This window comes from Cervus elaphus, chromosome 10 (genome assembly GCF_910594005.1).
Source record: "Cervus elaphus chromosome 10, mCerEla1.1, whole genome shotgun sequence".
NCBI classification, from domain to species: Eukaryota; Metazoa; Chordata; class Mammalia; order Artiodactyla; family Cervidae; genus Cervus; species Cervus elaphus.
In genome coordinates, this window is record NC_057824.1 from 49,918,774 (window position 1) to 49,937,346 (window position 18,573).

At 47.4% G+C, this 18,573-nt stretch overlaps 1 protein-coding gene across 3 annotated transcripts; it reads left to right on the forward strand.

Annotated features, from left to right (window-relative positions):
- The first annotated feature begins 70 nt into the window (after positions 1-70).
- On the forward strand, positions 71-16,185 carry LOC122701837 (NXPE family member 3-like). Of its 3 annotated transcripts, XM_043915219.1 has the most exons (7): positions 71-159; positions 432-613; positions 6,235-6,349; positions 10,927-11,651; positions 13,726-13,799; positions 13,905-14,117; positions 14,802-16,185. In XM_043915219.1, exons 3-7 carry the CDS (start codon positions 6,254-6,256, stop codon positions 15,332-15,334), a joined length of 1,641 nt encoding a protein of 546 aa, XP_043771154.1. In that variant the 5' UTR covers positions 71-159; positions 432-613; positions 6,235-6,253; the 3' UTR covers positions 15,335-16,185. The 3 variants fall into 3 exon arrangements, with proteins under 3 accessions (XP_043771154.1, XP_043771156.1, XP_043771155.1); XM_043915221.1 differs by lacking the exon at positions 13,905-14,117; XM_043915220.1 differs by lacking the exon at positions 71-159 and having other exon boundaries at positions 382-613.
- Positions 16,186-18,573: the final 2,388 nt, after the last annotated feature.

The window sequence follows — 18,573 nt, forward strand, 5'->3', positions numbered from 1 at the left end:
TTCCTGCAGCCACAGCGTTTGGAATCCTCCAGCCTGACCCACCTCTCTCCTCTTAGTACTGAGTGCTACATACAAGGCAATGAAAATTGGTGGGGAAAGCACTCAGTCTTCAAGCAAGAGTGCTGTATCCCATCCCCTGCACTTCCCTCATCCACTTAGGTATGGACTTCAAGTCGAGTTTCTTTCTAGAAAGAAGAGATGTATGGCCCTCTCCCAGGGCATTGCTTTGTTCCTCAGACATCAGTAGAAAAGGCTCCCCAGTGAGTGGGAAGAGGAAGTCATTCCTCTTTGTCTGGGGTTTGGACCACAGTGTTCTATGGTGATTAATTTCCTCCTGCTGCAGCCTTATTCCCACGTTCCTTTTTGACTGTGTGTTCTCAGCCTCCGAGTTTATTCTGCTAAGGAGCATGGCTCTCTCTTTCCTACTGCAGCTGCCCTCGCTCTCCATTTGACCTCATTCTGGGGGCCTGACTGGCCATGTCATCTACCTTGCCAGTGGCCGCAGCATCAACAGGATGTTATCCTGTGAGGTAGTGTGAAGACAGGAAACAAGACTTTGGGGGTTTTGCAGAGGACGGAGAGAAAGAAGAGTCGAGGGGTATCCTGCGATTAGGTAAGAGGGCTTAGGCTTCAGAAAGGAAATGTGAGTTGGGGGAGTGGACTCCTGGGCAGACTCAGGTTCAGGGAACGGGGCACTGAGTCCACTTGTCATGCGACCAGGATGGATTGAAATCACAGTCTGGGCAAAGTACTGTCCTTGGTGTTGGGGTACAAGGAAGCTCACAAGATACGGTGCCTGATTGTGACAAAGTGACATGTACAGGGCTTAACAAAGAGGACATGGGGTCATATCCACAGATGAGGGGTCAAGAAGACAGGAGACTCAGGTACACATGGAAACCAGAACTGGGCAGGGCTTCAGGTTGGAGAAAGTGGTCGACAGTTTAAAATGGTGCTGAGAATTTGAGAAAGATACTGGAGAAAGAGATCTCAGAGACGACAGTTAACACTGGTAAACCTGAGAAGAACTGGAAGTAGATTTGTGGGTTCGGGGGGGGGTGGGTAGGATGGATCTTTTGTTTCTAGAATATTTGGAATATCTGGGAATTTAGGGATTCCCAGGTGGTGCTAGTGGTAAAGAGCCTACCTGTCAATGCAGGAGACTTAAGGGACGAAGCTTCGATCCCTGGGTCAGGAAGATACCCTGGAGGAGGAAATGGCAACCCACTCCAGTGTTCTTGCCAGGAGAATCCCATGGACAGAGGAGCCTGGTGGGCTACAGTCCATGCGGTTGCAAAGAGTCAGACACAACTGAAGCGACTTAACACGCGTGCACATAGGATAGGGTACTAGGTGTCTGCCTGCCAAAACCACTGGCCAGTGTTCAACTGGGTAGAGTCAGGAATGAGGGCAAGGCCTCGTCCCTGACTTGGGGCTGTGTCAACAGGCCCGTAGCTGACCCTTGCTTCTGTAGGCCATGCCGATATCCCTGTGTGCTCATTCCTATACATGAACTAGGCCAAAAGGAAGCGGAAGGTGACGTTGGGTGGTGGCAGGGCACCCAGACACTACGGTTCCCTCTTCTCTTTTTGCTGCCACTGACCACTGCCTGATGTACAGAGATGTCTGGATGGTCCTGAATACAGCGCTGGCTGGGGGACCCTGCACACTGATTGCCACCCAAATTCCAACAGTGAGCTCAGCTCTATGTAAGGCAGTGACTTACTTCATCCATCAGTGGAACAGGCTTCCCTGAGATGGCTTTCTTTGCTGGTATCCCTTTGTGGTTTGCATTATGGTATCAAATTGACCCTGCCCTGACCATCACTTATAACTATGCAGTCCTCTCTAGCTGAATGTACCGACCTCGGTCCTGGGGCTGTGCTGGGGTGAAAATGAGGTCTGCTACGTAGTCCTAGGGGTGAAAAGGGTCAGCTGAGTGTTTGGATGGCTGGAATTTCTAAGGGAGGATGGTCCGGGTTCCTGGGTTCTTACTTCCCAAAGAAGTAAGTGCTGAGGAGGACTTAAGCTTCCTTCTCGAAGAGGGGCTGAAAGGGGGAAAATAATAGATAGCAGTTGCTCTGTCCCAGGTTAAATTCTCTCACTGGTATTTGCCTTTGGTTTGTTAGGATGTTGAATAAACATGACACTGTAATTCTGGAAGCAGACAGTGTAGGAAGACCGGATTTATTAGAGCACCGTGGGCGGCTTTCTTACTTTAAGGAAGTCTGTCCAACAGTACAGGTACAAGGAAGCAGAGGTAGAATTTCTAGGTGCTTAAATGGAGATGAGGGAGGTGAGTAGGTGGATAGAACTTAGGAGCTAAGATTCCTGTGTTTCAAGACAAGAAGGAAAATGGGAACATATTTGGAGTTTGTAATAGCAGCTGGGGGACTGGATCTCTTTCATACACTTCTCCCTGCCTTCCATCCTCATTTGGGTGGAAGCTAAAATCTGCCCAGGTGCCTTGTATTGCTGCTACTAGTGTATTACTGCTGTTGCTCTTGCTTTACATTTTTATGGGCCCTCATAATTTTAACTGTGCTGGCATATGGGGAAGATCCCCCGGAAGAGGGCATGGCAACCCACTCAAGTATTCTTGCCTAGAGAATCCCATGGACTGAACCTGGCAGGTTACAGTCCATAGGGCTGCAAAGAATCAGACACGACTGAAAAGACAGTACACACGCATGCATCATATACTTACTCAGTAGCCACAGGGAAATTGTTGGAATCAGTAATATGGATAATTACAGTGACATTGGTGACACTACTCAATTGCCGTATGACCCTCTGCCCCAGAGTTCTTTGATGCTTTGGGTTAGAGGACAGGCAGAAATGAATGCAGAAGGTCAAGAAGTCTCGGTCTATTCAGCTTGCTGGTCCCCCATCCTCATAAATAGCCAGACTGTCACTGAATCTGGCAGCATTAGCTCTTTGAAACTCCCAGGATTCCGGATGGGCAGTGGAAGGCCTGCTTCTCAAGCTACAGGCCAGGATTCCAATGGATGTAACTCTCTCTCTAGTTCTAGACAATCTTAAAGAGCCCTCATCCCCATATGCCCCATGTAAGTAGCCCTCTGAATTCTTCCTCAGCTTTGCTCCGAGGCCCTCAGGTCCTTCTCCAGCTCCTTCCTCAAGTATTTAGTCCTCCCCTACTTAAACTAGGGCTTCTCTTGTAGCTCAGTCGGTAAAGAATCTGCCTGTAGTGCAGGAGACCCAGGTTTGATCCCTGGGTTGGGAAGATCCCCTGGAGAAGGAAATGTCAACCCACTCCAGTACCCTGCCTGGAAAATCTCATGTACAGAGGAGCCTGGTGCGCTGCAGTCCATGGGATCACAAAGAGTCGGGCACGACTGAGCAACTAACACTTATTTAAACATGTCACCAGCCACCAAGACAGTACATAGGGTTATGCCTGTCTTTATCCCCACCTAATCCTGCCCTTCTCTGGGGTCCAGCCTCAAAGAAGGAAGAAAACAATTCCTCCATGAAAGTACACTTTTTAGTTTGAGAGGTTGAGTGTGGTAAACCCGGCTCTTTCTCTGTGTTTTCTGAGGAAGTGAGATGTTCACTGAGAGCATACGTTCTTTTTTTTTTTTTTTCAAATTTTATTTTTGGCTGGGCCTTGAGGCATGTGGGAACTTAGTTTCCTGACCAGGGTCACGCCCCTGCAGTGGGAGCGCAGAGTCTTAACCACTGGACTGCTAGGCAAGTCCCAAGAGTATATGTTCTTCATTGCATTCTGACTCATTGGTTAGTTTAACTTATGTACATTAACAAAATTTTACTGGAATACAGTTGCTTTACAATGCTGTGTTAGTTTCGGCAGGACAAGGAAGTAAACCAGCTACATGTGTGCACATATCCTCTCCCTCTCAGACCTTCCTCCCTCCTCTCCAGTCAGAGCGCCTGGCTGGGCTCCCTGCGCTGTACTCAGCTTCCCACGTGCCGTCTGTGTTACACTCGGTAGTGTGTATGTGTCAGTGCGACTCTCCTAATGTCACACCCTTTTCTTCCCCCTAACCTATTTATGTTTATTGCAATGATAGCTTCTTATTTCTTCCAACTTGTTTCAAGTCCCCCATTTATTGTACTTTCTCTTTTTCCTCTTTCCCTGCTTTTCAATAGGTGAATCAAATGTTTTTCAGATTTAAACGTTTTACATTCTATTTTTAGTCTTATATTGGTTTCTTATGTTTACTTACACCTGTTGATTTATCTTATCAATATCTCTCTGTTTCTCCCTGAACCCATAAGAGTACTTTAACATACTCTCACATCTCTTAATCTTACCCAATGCACCACCTCTAGATGTTGATAGTGCCTGAAATTTAGTCAATAGTTTTATGAATGTACTTATTTGTCTTTTCTATTATCCTGTTTTTTTTAATTCTTTTTATTGTAGTGTAATTTATATAAAGTCAAATGCACAGATCTTGAGTATAATTAATTTGGACAAATGCATATACCCATATAACCATCACCCAGTTAAAGATAAAGGGCTTTCCAGAACCCTGTAAGTTTCTCTCATGCCCCCTTCCAGTCAATGCCCTCCACCAGTGCCAACTGCTCTTCTGATTTCTATCACCATAGGTTGATTTATCTCTTCTAGAATTTCTTATTAAAGGAATCATATAGCATGAAACTTTTCTGTGTGGCTTTTTTTCACCAAACCTGATTTTTTTTTTTTTCAGTGAATCATTCATATTGTTGGATTTATCAGTAATTGTTTTCTTTTTATTGCTAAGTGGTATTCAATTGCGTGAATATTCCAGACTTGTTTATCTATTCTTCCACTGGTGGATATTTTTCTTTTTTTAAATTTGGGAATATTATGAATAAGGCTGCTACTGATACAGACGAGTAGGTGATTAAATAGTTAATCCCACTAGGGGATTGTAAGTAGGAAAAATTATAGGAGACCCCTGTAAGTTAGATTAATAATAATAATGATGATGATGATTAATGATTATTCAAGGAAGTAGGTTTGCTTAACCACAAAACCAAGCAGGCCTGGAATTCCCTGGTGGTCCAGTGGTAAAGAGTCCCTCTTTACCAGGGTTAGTTAGTGGCAGCTAACCCTGTGCACTGCAACCAATGAAGCCCACACACTCTAGAGCCTGTGCTTCGCAACAAGAGGAGCCAACGCAATGAGGAACCTGAGCACTGCAACCAGAGAGTAGTCCCCACTCGCTGCAACTAGAGAAAGTCCGTGTGCAGCACCCAAGGCCCAGTGCAGCCAAAAATAAATTTAAAAAAAAGCAAATTTTCATAGCAACAAAACCATGCAACAGAAGCACAAGACATGGCCCCAAATAAAAACAATGGCGGCATGAGCCCCACATGCCCAGTAAGCTCAGTAAGTTAATGATCCTTAGGGCATGTTCTCTGCGCACAGGAAAACAGTAATTTATGGGGATTTTCCTGGGGGCTCAGTGGCTGAGACTCCATGCTCCCAATGCAGGGGGCCTAGATTTGATCCCGGATCAGGGAACTATGAATAGATCCCACATGCCACAACTAAAGACCTTGCATGCCTCAACTAAGACCTGGCACAGCCAAATAAATAAATACTTAAAAGAAAAAACACAATAATTTATGAAAGGTGACATTTCAAAATGAGAGGCGCTCATTGTACTGAGACCTGAAATGATTTTTCCACAGCACCATGAAAGTCCTGGCTGGACCATGTAGAGACAAAAGCACTCCCCTCCCCACCTGGAAGAGGAGTTGATGATGGAAGCATGATGTCTACCCAAGAATAAAGAAGAAAGTGGTTTCTGCTCTTCCACACTTTTCCTTTGATTATAAAACTGTAGCCCACTAAGTTCCCTAGATGGCACCCTCGCACTTGCTCACCTGTAAGCCTCACAAGAGTCCTATTCTAATAAGTCACTTCTTACCTACCACTTTGCCTCTCACTGAATTTTTTTCTGCGTTGAGGGTATGAGGATCAGAGCTCTTCAGAGGCCCCCAGAAACGCCAATTGGCGGTTTCACTATGAACATTCTCGTGTATGTTTTTGTACATACATGAGAATTGCTGGATCATAATCGCCCCAAATGTGTGCTGGAACTTCCTCACTGAACACCCAAACTTCTATAAAAGCCCTCTCAGCCATATGGGTGATGTTAGAGAACTGTTGTTCTTTGGTGGGGAGATGGTAGGAAACTCACATTGCATCATGCTTATGATGTCACTCCTTTTACTTTTACACTTTTATCTACCTAGGGTCTTGGTCACATACCAGATGTCTAATAAACAACTCCAAGCTTCCACAGACCTATTCATCAGACAGTTCAAGTGGCCCAGGACTGTGGCTGTGGCATCCGTCATTGCAATGTGTGTAAGTATAGTCCTTTCCGCCTGTCCTATCCATCCGCAGAACCTGAACCAGTTACTTTCATCTAGAAGGAGAAGGCTGTCCCCTAGACAAACTAATCAGGACCACAGAATAAAAACACAAGTTATCAATATCAGGAATGCAAGAGGTGTCATCAATATATACCTTACAGATATTAAGATAATAATAAGATACTATGAACAAATTTAAGCCAACAAATTACAAATTTTTGATGCAGTTAACAAATTTCTTGAAAGACAAAAAACAATTAAAAATGACCCAAAAAGAAATATACATGATGAATAGTCCTGTATCTATTGTGGGAATTGAATTTGTAGTTAAAACATCTGCCAGGGAGAATACATCATTACCAAGTTGTTTACCCTAGGTACACTGGGTACCTAGGTAATGTACCTAGGTACATTAGGTACAGTGGGTACCTAGGTACATTACCAAGTGGTTTACCCTAGGTACAGTGGTACCCTAGGTACAGGGCTGATGCAACATTCAAACATCAACCAGGATATTGTATATCAAAGTATATTCCACCATATTAAAAACAAATGATCATCTCAACAGAGGCAGAAAAAGCATTTGATGAATCTCAACATCTATTCATGATTCAAAATCTTAGCAAACTATAAATAGAAGGGAATATACTTAAGATAATAGAAGGAATCTACTTAATCATTCTTAATAGTGAAAGACTGAAAGCTTTCCCCAAAGATCAGAAACACAGCAAGGCTGTCTGCTCTCAAAACTTCCCTTCAATGTTGTACTAGAAGTCTTAGCCAGTGCAATAAAGCAAGGGGAAAAAAAGTATACAGTTTGGGAAGGAAGTAATGAAACTTTCTCTTCATGGAAGATACTATTTTATACATAGAAAACCCCAGGAAGCCTACCAAAAGACTCCTAGAATTAATAAATATGTTTAACTCTTGATGTTGTATTTCGGACATCTTGTTATGTGAGAAAAATAAGACCATCATTCTTAAGTCACTGTGTGTGGGGTTTTCTTTAATTTGCAGCTAAACTATTCCTAGACGTATAACATAGTTGGGCATTTTTTTCCTGATGTTTATTTTTATAGTTCTGTTTCTGTAAATTGTCTATTCATACACTGCATATTTTTCTATTGAACTATTTTTTTCATGTTGAGTTGTGACCATCCTTCCTATTTTCTGAATAGTAGTCCTTTGGTTATAATATATGTTGCAAGTACCATATGTGATCAATTCTAAGATGAACATCACATTTCATTGATCAATTCTAAAATCATTTCACATTTGAACATCTCTGAAATTGAGACATTGTCTTGTAAATTATGGTATATCACATTGCAGTCAGCTGGGGGCAGAATCGGCATTGCTGTGATTACAACCTGAGACATATTTGCCAAGAGGGTAGTGAGGCTCATGGTTCAGAGTCCTTCCCTTGCAAAGACCCCTTCTGATGCCCTGGGAGAGGCACTATGCGTCAATGTGTTTTTGTAAAATTTACAACAGTAAAATATTTTAACCTCATTCTGTTAAGGTTCTGTATCTTTCTATTACAACTTCCTCCATGTCAGATGATGTGGGAGTGGTCACAGGCATTTTTTTTTTTTTTAGAGCCTGATAAGGGGAATTTGAGTTGAGGAATATTTAGCTTTGACTTAACATGGTTCTCAGTCATTCCTGTGTATAGTTCAGTTACAGCTAAACGTCTCAGTCTAGGAACAGCTTCCAGGAACACTCCTATGCCACACAGTGCCAACTCGGCATCATGCCCTGAAGAGACGGCCAGCGGTCCCATCACGATATGTGTGCTTCCTCTGACACCCAGCACCGGAAGTATGTGGGCCGTGGAGGAGAAACCAGGTTTGAAATGGCCTTTCCCTTCTTACCTTGAGAAGGTTGATGCCTTGCCACACACTGAATCCACATCCCAGGTGGAAATAAAATAGTCCCAGCTTCACTAGTCTTTTTTATTAGGTGAGTGAAAGCTGGCCCTGGTATTTCTCATCAGACCCCTCCTTATGCCTTATTGGAACTCAGAAACTCCTAAGAAGATTGAGAAAGTGTGGGATGTGGATGTCATGACTGACTGAGACCAATAATAATATATTACATGATAATAATGTGTCACCTATGGCTACTCCAAACTGAAATGAGGTCTTGGATAGGCAACAACAGTGTCTGACATAAACAGCTCCCCCAGGTCTAGACCCCAGGAAACCTGCCCGCAGGAGAGCCTGGATTCGCACGAGAGACACACTTATAGAGAATCACGGTCTCACGTACACCAGCCCTGAGGGTCCAGAGATGGAGCAAGAGAGAGAAGGACAAAAACGAGTTGCAGAGTTGGCAGGACTCTACAATCATCATTGCACCCACACTTCCGGCCCACACTTCCCGAAGTCAGAAAATGATAGCAAATTCCCATCCCTCTGAGCAGTTAGCCCAGAAAACAGTGTTCCCAGAGCCCAGTACTTATCACAACCCAGTTTCTGGTTTTGCCAAAGAAGGAAGCTGAGCTTCAGAGGGAGCTGAAGCCAGGTGAGGAGCAAAGAAGAGAAAAGCGCCTCAGGTTCAGCCTCGTCTGACCACCAGTTGGCCTGCACTGGTTGTCCAACACCTACAACCTATGAACCTAAATTTCATTGGGAGGACTTCCCGGGGGTGCAGTGGGTAAGAATGTGCCTGCCAATGCAGGGGACACGGGTTTGGTCCCTGGTCAGGGAAGATCCTAAATGCTGAGGGCAGCTAAAGCCAGCGCACCACAACTGCTGAGCCCACATTGTTGAGTCCCCAAGTCGCAATTACTGAAGCCCACACCCTGCAACTGATGAAGCCTGTGCACCTAGAGCCTGCGCTCTGCAACAAGAGAAACCACCTCGATGAGAAGCCTGTGCGCTGCAACGAAGAGCAGCCCCTGGTCGCCACGGCTAGAGAAAGCCTGAGTGCAGCAACAAAGACCCAGCGCAATCAAATAAATGAATAGATGTCATTGGAAAATTTCTCCCACCGAGAGTGATTGTTTCCTGAGTGTACAGTCGTGGAGGAAACCCTCATCTGTGTGCTGCCTCCTTCACAAGAGGATGGGGTGTGGGACGTTCCTTTCTTTTTGAAAAATGTGGAAATGTGCGTTAACAAAACCCTCATCATCAGATCTCACTTGAGGGGCCCATCGTCCCCCGCTGTCATGTCTGTTTAAAATATTTTGATTTCCTGTTCCCCATCGACTTCCATGGTCCAGACATTCAACTGCTGCATAAGGTGTGGGTTCTGCAAATGGCGCAACGAGACAAATGCATTACTGTACTTTGTGTGTAGGCATCCTCTGTGCTCGGTTCAAAGGCCGTGGCCTCTTCTTTTCCATGTTTCACGTGACAGAGCATTGCTTTGCTGTAGTTTCTCTCCCAGCCCCACTAATTTCACTTTCAGCAGATCTCTAAATTATATCTTGTAGCTTCAAAGCTTTTGCCTCATTTTAGCATTTAGAAATATGCACCCATTCTTCCTTACTAGCAGGGAAAAGGGGGGAGGACTTTATGTCCAGACTTCATCACAGGCACAAGGGGGTCAATGATTTACAAACAAAAGTTGTTGGGTGGGATTTTAAAAGCTATTTGGGTGCTCTGCTTTTCCTCTTCCTGCTGCTCCAAAAGTGAATATGATGGCTGGTGCTTCAGCAGTCTTCTTGGGACCATGAGAGAAATGTCAAGAGAATTAGAGACCTTGCCCTGACTTCCTTAAGAAACTGAACCAGACACTCTTTGTGAGAAAAGCAAGCCTTTCTTTGCTCACACCACTGAAGTCCTATAGTATCTGTCACTACCAGCCAGAAGCAATTTCTAACTAACACGTATGCTTTTCTTCTGCTGTTGAATTTTCCAGTGTTGGAGTAACTAATGTGTTATTTCTCTGTGTCACATCTGTCTTTGTAGAAGAGGGTTTATCTCTGGTGTTATCTTCCTCTCTACTGTTCCCTAATCATTTCAAAAAGCTTCAGATAAGTTTCTGATAATCTAACACACTTTTAAGATTGGTCCATTTTCCTCTCCTTCATCACAGCCCTTACATGTCATCTTCTCCTTTACTTTCTTTTTTAACCAATCCTAATTTCCCCCTAAAGCAGGACCTTGAATCTTTGTTGCAGCATGTAGGATCTTTTAGTCACAGGTATGTGAACTCCTAGTTGCAGGATCTAGTTCCCTGACCAGGGATTGAACCCAGGCCCCCTGCATTGGGAGTGCAGTCTTTATAGGGACCACCAGGGAAGTCCCTATAATAACTTTAAATGGAGTATAATCTATAAATATATAGAATCATCACACTGTACATCTGAAACTAATGTAACATTTTAAATCAACTAGACTTCAATAAAAATTATTAAAAATTACAAAATAAACACGAGGTGGTGTCTGCAGATGTGTGTGATAGTGGCTCAGACACCAGCTTCAGGTCAGAGCAGCATGAAGCAGGGCAGATGGGATTTCTGCCTGAGACCACCAGACACTAAGTCTAGTGAACTGAGAACTTCTTCCCAGAAGGAGAAGAGACACAAACCACTGATGGGCTTTCTTTCTCTGCCCACAGATCTTCTGCATCGGGGTTTCTTGGCCTGACCGCACCGTCCCTCTGCCGCCAGGGCCCCGCCCTGCCCACAAGTCATCCGGCTCTCTCCCCCAGGGGTTCTCAGGCCTGACCCATCTTCTGCACTGGCCTCTGACCCCAGGAGATGGGGGGGACCTTCTGGCTTCCACCAGCCCCCAGACTTCCACCTATCACCTGAGGAGTCCTGCCCAGACCAGCTATGCCCTGGGAGGCTACCTGGAGGCCATCCTCATCGCCAGAGACCACCAGGGCAGGCCCAAGGCCCATGGTGGGGATCTGTTCCGGGCACAGCTGCTGGGTCCTGACCTGAAGGCAGGCGTCCCCGGAGATGTCACGGATCTGGAGAACGGCACGTACCTGCTGACGCTCCCCCTGCTCTGGGCTGGGCAGGCCCAGGTGCAAGTGCGGCTGATCCACTCCAGCGAGGCAGTCAGGGTTCTGCGGGGGATCTGGAGAGACCAATGGGCCACGGTTGATTTCACGGGCTACTTCCGGGGACCCACGGGATACGAAGAAACTGTGACTTGCAATGTTAACCCCCTGTTAATTGGGGAGGAAGAGGGCACCTGTCACTACAGGGATGAAGATTCAGGTGAGCTCTGGTTCTGTGCTCGACCTCCGACCCTGCCCTGTGACTCACTGGTGGGACATTCAAGTGGACGCTACTGGAATGTGACCACACCACACGAGGAGGCCCTGCTGGCACGGTAGGGGACCCAGTGTCGTCCGGGTGTCTGCCCCAACCCCTGAATCCAGTCCCTGTGGTCATTCTGCCTGAGCCCCTACCCTTATCATTCATCTACTCACGTCTATGAAACAGGTTTCCAAGAACCTACTATATACCAGGTCTGATGCTAAGTGCTGGAAACGTTTATGTAGTGGTTGGCATCCCTGCCTTCTAGGAGTTTTCAGTGAGGGGACTCGGGACCTTTTAAAACATGCACTGGAGTGAGTGCTTCACTGCAGCATGCACTGAGGGTCTAAGGATACGGAAAAGGGCGCCCCATCTGGTGTAGGATCGTCAGAGCAAGTGACCGGTGAGCTGAAGCTTGAAGGAGACCTGCAGACCTCCGGCCACAGAGCAGTGTCCTGGCCCCTCTGCCGTGCTGATGGCCTGCAGGGAAAGATGTCCATTGAAAATTACCAGCAGCTGTGGTCACGGAGTGGGGAGGATGGATGCCAGCTGACTGGGTGAAAGTGGAGCAGAGGGTGCAGCCTAGAAGCCAAGCAAGATCAAAACTGAGAATCGTCCTCGGCCCCAGGGGACGGTTGGGACCATCAAGACTGGGAGTGATGGGGAGGAGACAGTGAAACTGGACTGGCTTCTGCCCCTGGGATCTGAGGCTGGGACTGGGCTAGAGAGACCCCAGAGAGGAAAGAAGCATTTTTAAAGACAGGAGAAGCTGGGCATCTGGTCTCTGGGACAGACAGTAGGGAAAGGGGGCAAAAACAGGGTCCCAGAGGATGGCTGGGGGCAGGGCAGAGGGGGAGGGACACCCACTCTGGAAGCGGAGGGGAACAAGGAGCTGTGGGAGAGGTGGAGGTGGGCAGGTGGGAGGAGGGGTGCAGCTCTGAGGCCCAGGGAGCATGGAGGTTCCCACTGGCTCTATGAGGACAGGAGAGGCGGGTGGGCTTGAAGCACCAGGCAGCTGAGCTGGAGACCCCCGAGGCGCCAGCTCCACCAGACACCCATCGCCAGAGGCTCTCTGCATTGATTAGTGACTTCCCACAGCGTTTAGGATTCCGCACCATGAAACCTGGTTCTTTCCAGACCAAATTTTGTACTCCCTTTGGTCAGATGAAAAGAACCACACATCCTTTTTGCATTGGTCGGCAGGAAATAATCTAAAATTCAATACAGGAGCCAGCTCAGGACGTCTCTTGAGGTAAAGACCAGCTGTCTCTGGAGCGAGACTGCCTGGGCTCAAATTCCTGCTCCACCTGTTTCTATATTCCGGCCTCAATTCGTGGGATCTCTGGCAAGCTACTTAACCTGTCCGCACCTCCAGTCTCTCACTGGTAGAGGGGGACAATGTTAGTACCTCCCCTGTGGAGCTGTGGTGTGGTTCAGATAAGTTACTGTATGCTATGTGCTTAGATCAGGGACAGCACAGCAGGCTCTATCGGCTCCGAGAACCTGCTCTCAGGCGTTTGCTGCTGTTGAGCGGCACCCTCAAAACCGCCTCTGTACCAGACACTGTCCAGGGTCCTGGGGGTCCTGGACAGGAGAGCAGGGCAGCAGGGCCCCGTCCCTCAGGAGCCAACACTGGGCCCATCAAAGATGGGCATTCAACAGACAACCACACACACCTGAGTGTGTAGTGGACATGGATTTGCAACCCCAAGGTCAGATGTTTTCTTTACAACAACCTTTTAAAAAGTATTTATTTATGTATTTGGCTGCGCTGGGTCTTAGTCACAGCCATGTGGGATCATCAGTTGCAGCATGATCAGGAATTGAACCTGAGCCCCCTGCATTGGGAGCAAGGAGGAGTCTTAGCCACTGGGCCACCAGAGAAGACCCCAGGGTACATTTTAAAACAATTCTGCTTTCTGCAAGGATGCAATCCCTGAGGTCATGGAATTCAAAGAACCTGGATGCCTGACCTCCAGCTTCCAGTCCCTCCCCAGACCCCTAACTCGCTGTGTCCCAGGATCCCTGACACTGGACAGATGACCTTTACCCCTGAGAACTTCCTTTCCTCCAAGCACCCCTCCTTCACCTCAGCCCAGGATTCCTTCTCATCACACACTCCCCTCTGCCCACTGGTTTCTCTTCAGGAATGTGACGAACAAGACCCTCCCTCAGGGCATTCCTCCAATCTGGGTGGCCCAGGAGAACAACAGAAGTCTGGGTGAGTGGCCCCGGGGCTGGCGGGAAGGGCAACCCTGATTCAGGGCCGTGGCCTTAGCCTTCTGTGTTCTCACCGATTGTTTTGCTCATGAACGATGGCTTACAGTCCTGTCCCCTCCGCAACCCTGCCACCCTGGGATCCCAGCCCCGAGGCCCTCTGGATTCTACCACCAAAACGTGTGGCACTCACTGTCCTGCTCCGGCCGCTCCTTCTCCACCGCCGACAGCATCCTGGGCTGCCTGGCTGGCCGCGTCGTCCACATGATGGGGGACTCGACGCTCCGGCAGTGGTGGGAGTACCTGCGTGACACCGTGCCGGGTGAGCAGCCGCGAGGGGCCAGGGCAGCACTGGTCTGCTGTCCCTGAGCTCGAGTGCTGCCAGGGGCTTCCTGGCTACCAAGTCTGAGGACCCAGTCCTAGTTCTTGGGCTCCCCGGCCCCCTGGAGCAATTTGTTCCATTGACTTTTCTTTGGGAAACATCTCTTTTCTTTGCGGTGTCTTGTCCCTCTCTGCTTTCTGACCGACCACTCCCACTTGGATTCATCCTGAAGACTGGCCTCAGGTTAGAGATTCTGGTTGCCCAGTTTATGCCCTTTCCCAGTGGAGACCAGGCTCGGACCAGGCCAGGGGGTCCGGAGACCCAGTGTGTTCACTCAGCTGTGTGCTCTGACACATTCTTTGCTCCGAGCAAAGAATGACCGGAAAGGGAGGGGAAAAATGGGGTGACATAGTGTGACGGGAGGCGAGAAAGGAAGGTTTCAGGAGAAAGGCAACCAGCACAGGGAATTACACGCCAGAGAATTAAAAGCAAACTGAATAGGAGTTTGGATGGATAATAGGGAGATCCTTGGCAACCCTGAAAACTTGAGCCGGGGACAGCCCTAGGGCTTGGGGGAGAAGGTTTATGTCCTGGGAAGTGGGGGCTATCGTTAGCATTCCATCCAAGAGGATGGTGCAGGGTCCTGTATTCACCCCTGAGCCTCCTCTCTCGTCCTCCGCGCAGCCCTGAAGCCGGTGGATCTACACGCCATGTACCACACGGGGCCGCTGATGGCCGTGGACACCGCCCGGGCCATAGTGCTTCACTGGCGCGCCCATGGCTGGCCCCTGCGCTCTCTTCGTACCCCTGTGGCTGCCCTGCACTCCGTGGTCCGGGAACTGGGGGGCCTGGCTGGGGGCCCCTACACTGTGGTGGTGCTGAGCCTGGGCGCCCACTTCACCACCTTCCCTCCGTCCATCTTCGTGCAACGATTGGCAGGGGTCCGGGCCGCTGTGGCTGCGCTGCTGGCCCGGGAGCCCCGCACCCTGGTGGTCATCAAACTGGCCAACACTGGCTACAAGTCTGTGTACGGCAGCGACTGGTTCACCCTCCAGGTGAACCGGCTCCTCCGAGCTGCCTTTGCCGACCTCCGTGTGGCCTTTGTGGACGCCTGGGAAATGACCTCCAGCCTGGCCCTGCCCGACAGCATCCACCCGGGGAGGTGCGTCGTCCGAAACGAGGTGGACTTCCTGCTCTCCCACGTCTGCCCCACCTGAGCTCTCCTGCCGGTCCTGGGGCTGTGGATGAAGAAGCTGGTGCGATGATCAAGCCTGGAAGCCCTTCCCCTCAGCTGTAGGTACGTCGTCTCTCACCACCTTCCAATGCATCAGCAGAAGCCTGGCAGTCCTCCAATGCATCTTAAGAGCTTCCGCTCCCACGTGAAAAGCTGCGTGGAGGGGATGAGATTCCGGGGGCAGAACACAACACCTGCTCCATCAGTGAGCATGAGCACTGTGAAGGTCCGTTTTGGGCTCTCTGTTTAGAGCCTCAAGAAGACTTGCAAAGATAGGAGATGGGTTCCATTTCAGTTATCAGCGGCCACCCAAATAGAAAGCCTGACTCTCCATATAAAGACTTTAATAGATTGATTTGTAAAATAAAATATGTCTCCTAAATTGTAAAAAGTAATATATGCTCTTTGTAGAAAAACTGAAAAAGTACCCAAAAATGAACAAGCAAATCTTTGATTGCCATCCAGAGAGTGAACTGATATGCTTAGGTGGGGTAAATGAACAGCCAGAACACAGCCCTGCTTTTTCGTGTGGGGATGTTAGTGCTAATAAAAGATGAACGCTGTTTTCTTTACAGGGGATCCATAGATGATGTGTTGATAACCCTTGTTGCTCCAGTGAACCATACAGCCATTATTTTCTAATAGATATGGATGAAATGTTGAAGAATCAGGTTACAGAAGAATCCCTAGGGTGTGTTGGCTCCTGTTCCCTGCCTAAGTATTAAAGTCTAGGCATTTTATAATATTGGAGAAAAAACAGAGAAATGCAATGGATCCCATATTTTTACAGTCACTAAAAAAATTTTTTTTGGCTACATCACACACAGCATGTGGGATCTTAGTTCCATGAAAGTGAAAGTGAAGTCGCTCAGTCCTGTCCGACTCTTTGTGACCCCATGGACTGTAGCCTACAGGCTCCTCTGTCCCTGGGATTTTCCAGGCAAGAATACTGGAGTGGGTTGCCTTTTCCTTATCCAGATCTTAGTTCTGTGACCAAGGATCAAACCCACATCCCCAGAAGTGGAAGCGCAGAGCCTTAACCACTGGACCATCAGGGAAGTCCCCTACATTCACTAAAATTTCTGCTGTGGAGTCACTCCATCCATATAGCCCCACCGTGAATCCGATTAAGGATGATCAAGGCTTCCTGAGAATCTGCCCTGTAATGAATCAAGGCATTGCCAGTCAGCCAACGAATCCGGGCAAAGCAAATGAAACTGACTACAGAAATATTTATAGACAGTCTCTGTGCACACAGGGTAGCTAGGAGCTTTTCTGCTTGATACATGAATGGTACAGAATCGTATTGCAGCAGGAAATTAAGGAAGAGTTCATGAATCATAAACAGGAATTAATTACATTAGGGAAAATTACATTTCCAAAATTAAGCATTGTTATTGCTGTTTCCTTAGGGACTGTATTTCTGGTCCAATTATTATGTTCCTTCTTTCAGATCATTTTATAAATTCACATATTTTTATTTTCTGTAAAATGAACCTAGTGTGTTATGGAGGCTAGAAAGTAAATAAAGCCTGTATGTGAATCCCCTCAAAAAAGTACTTGGTGAAAAAGCCACATTTCTCAGACTTCCTCACAACTAGGGGTTATGCCATGTGACATACTTCAAGCCAGTGACATTTCTGAGTTGGGCTTCAGGAAAGTGCTCTGACAGGCAGAGAGACTTGGCTGGTGAGACTTTTGCCCTTTTCTCTTTCTCTTCTTGACCTCCTAAGATGCAGTTATGGTACTGGGAGGGAGCAGACACCTTATGACTATAGGAAACAAAGCAACGCTCACCACCCCCCCCCCCCCGCCCCCGACCGCTTCGTGGTGGGTCCCTCAGTCCCACCCCCACCCACTGCAGCTGGCCGGGAGGTGATGTTACTTATATGTGGAATCTAAAAAGATGATACAAATGAACTTGTTTGCAGAACAAAAACAGATTCTCAGGCATAGGAAACAAACTTGTGGTTACCAAAGGGGAAAGACGGAGGAGAGATAAATTAGGAGTTTGGAATTAGCAGACACAAACTACTATATATAAAATAGATAAACAACAGGTCTTACTGTATAGCGCGGGGAACTAAATTCAGTATCTTGTGGGGCTTCCCTGCTGGCTCGGTGGTAAAGAATCTGCCTGCCAATGCAGGAGACGTGGGTTTCATCGTTGATCCAGGAAGACCCCACATGCCATAGAGCAACTAAGCCCGAGTGCCCCAACTATTGAACCTGTTGTGCTCTAGAGCCCGGGGGGGCCGTAACTACCGAGCTTACATGTCGCAACTACTGAAGCCCGAGCGTCTGAGAGCCCGTGCTCTGCAACAAGAGAAGTCACCACGATAAGAAGCCAGCACACCACAACTAGAGAGTAGCCCCCATTTGCCGCAACTAGAGGAAAGTCCGTGCAGCAACAAAGACCCAGCACAACCAGAAATAAATACATACATAATTTTAAAAAAAATCTTGTAATAAAGTATAATGGAAAAGAATCTGAAAAAGTATATATGTATAACTGAATCACTTTGCTGTAGACCAGAAACTAACATAATGTTGTAAACCAACTATACTTCAAGGGAAAAAAAAAAAAGATAAACTGTGATCAATGTTAAATACATAACCAAGTGCATAACAAGTTACAGTGATCAGGTTTGGGGGATCAGGAAAACTTCCCTGAGGTGGTGATATTTGTGTTAAAGTCTGAAGAAGCCACAGGAGTTAGTAACAGGAGAAAGTGGATTAGAGAGGAGAGGAGTTTCAGGTAATGCAAACATCAGACAAGTGCCTTCTGGCAGGAAGCTGCATGAAAGTGTGAAGAACTGGAAGAGCAGCAGGTTGCCTGGACCCAGAGAACAAGGGGAAGGATGGGGAGATGAAGGGAGGGGTGAGGAAGGTGAAATAAGCACGGACACTGAAGGCCATGGCTTTAAAGGTTTGATCTTTCATGTCATAGGAAACCCTTAAAGAGTTTTTTTAGCAGGAGAAGTTGAGGCTCATGCTCAGAACTCTTTGTATTTTGGGATAATTTTTGGTAAACCTAAAACTGCTCTTTAAAGAAGTCTATTAAGGGCCTTCCCTGGTGGCGCAGTGGTAAAGAATCCGCCAACCAATGCAGGAGACATGGGTTCAATCCCTGATCCAGGAAGATCCCACATGCCTCAAAGTGACTAAGCCTGTGCACCACAACTATTGAACCTGTGTTCTAGAGCCCGGGAACCACAATCA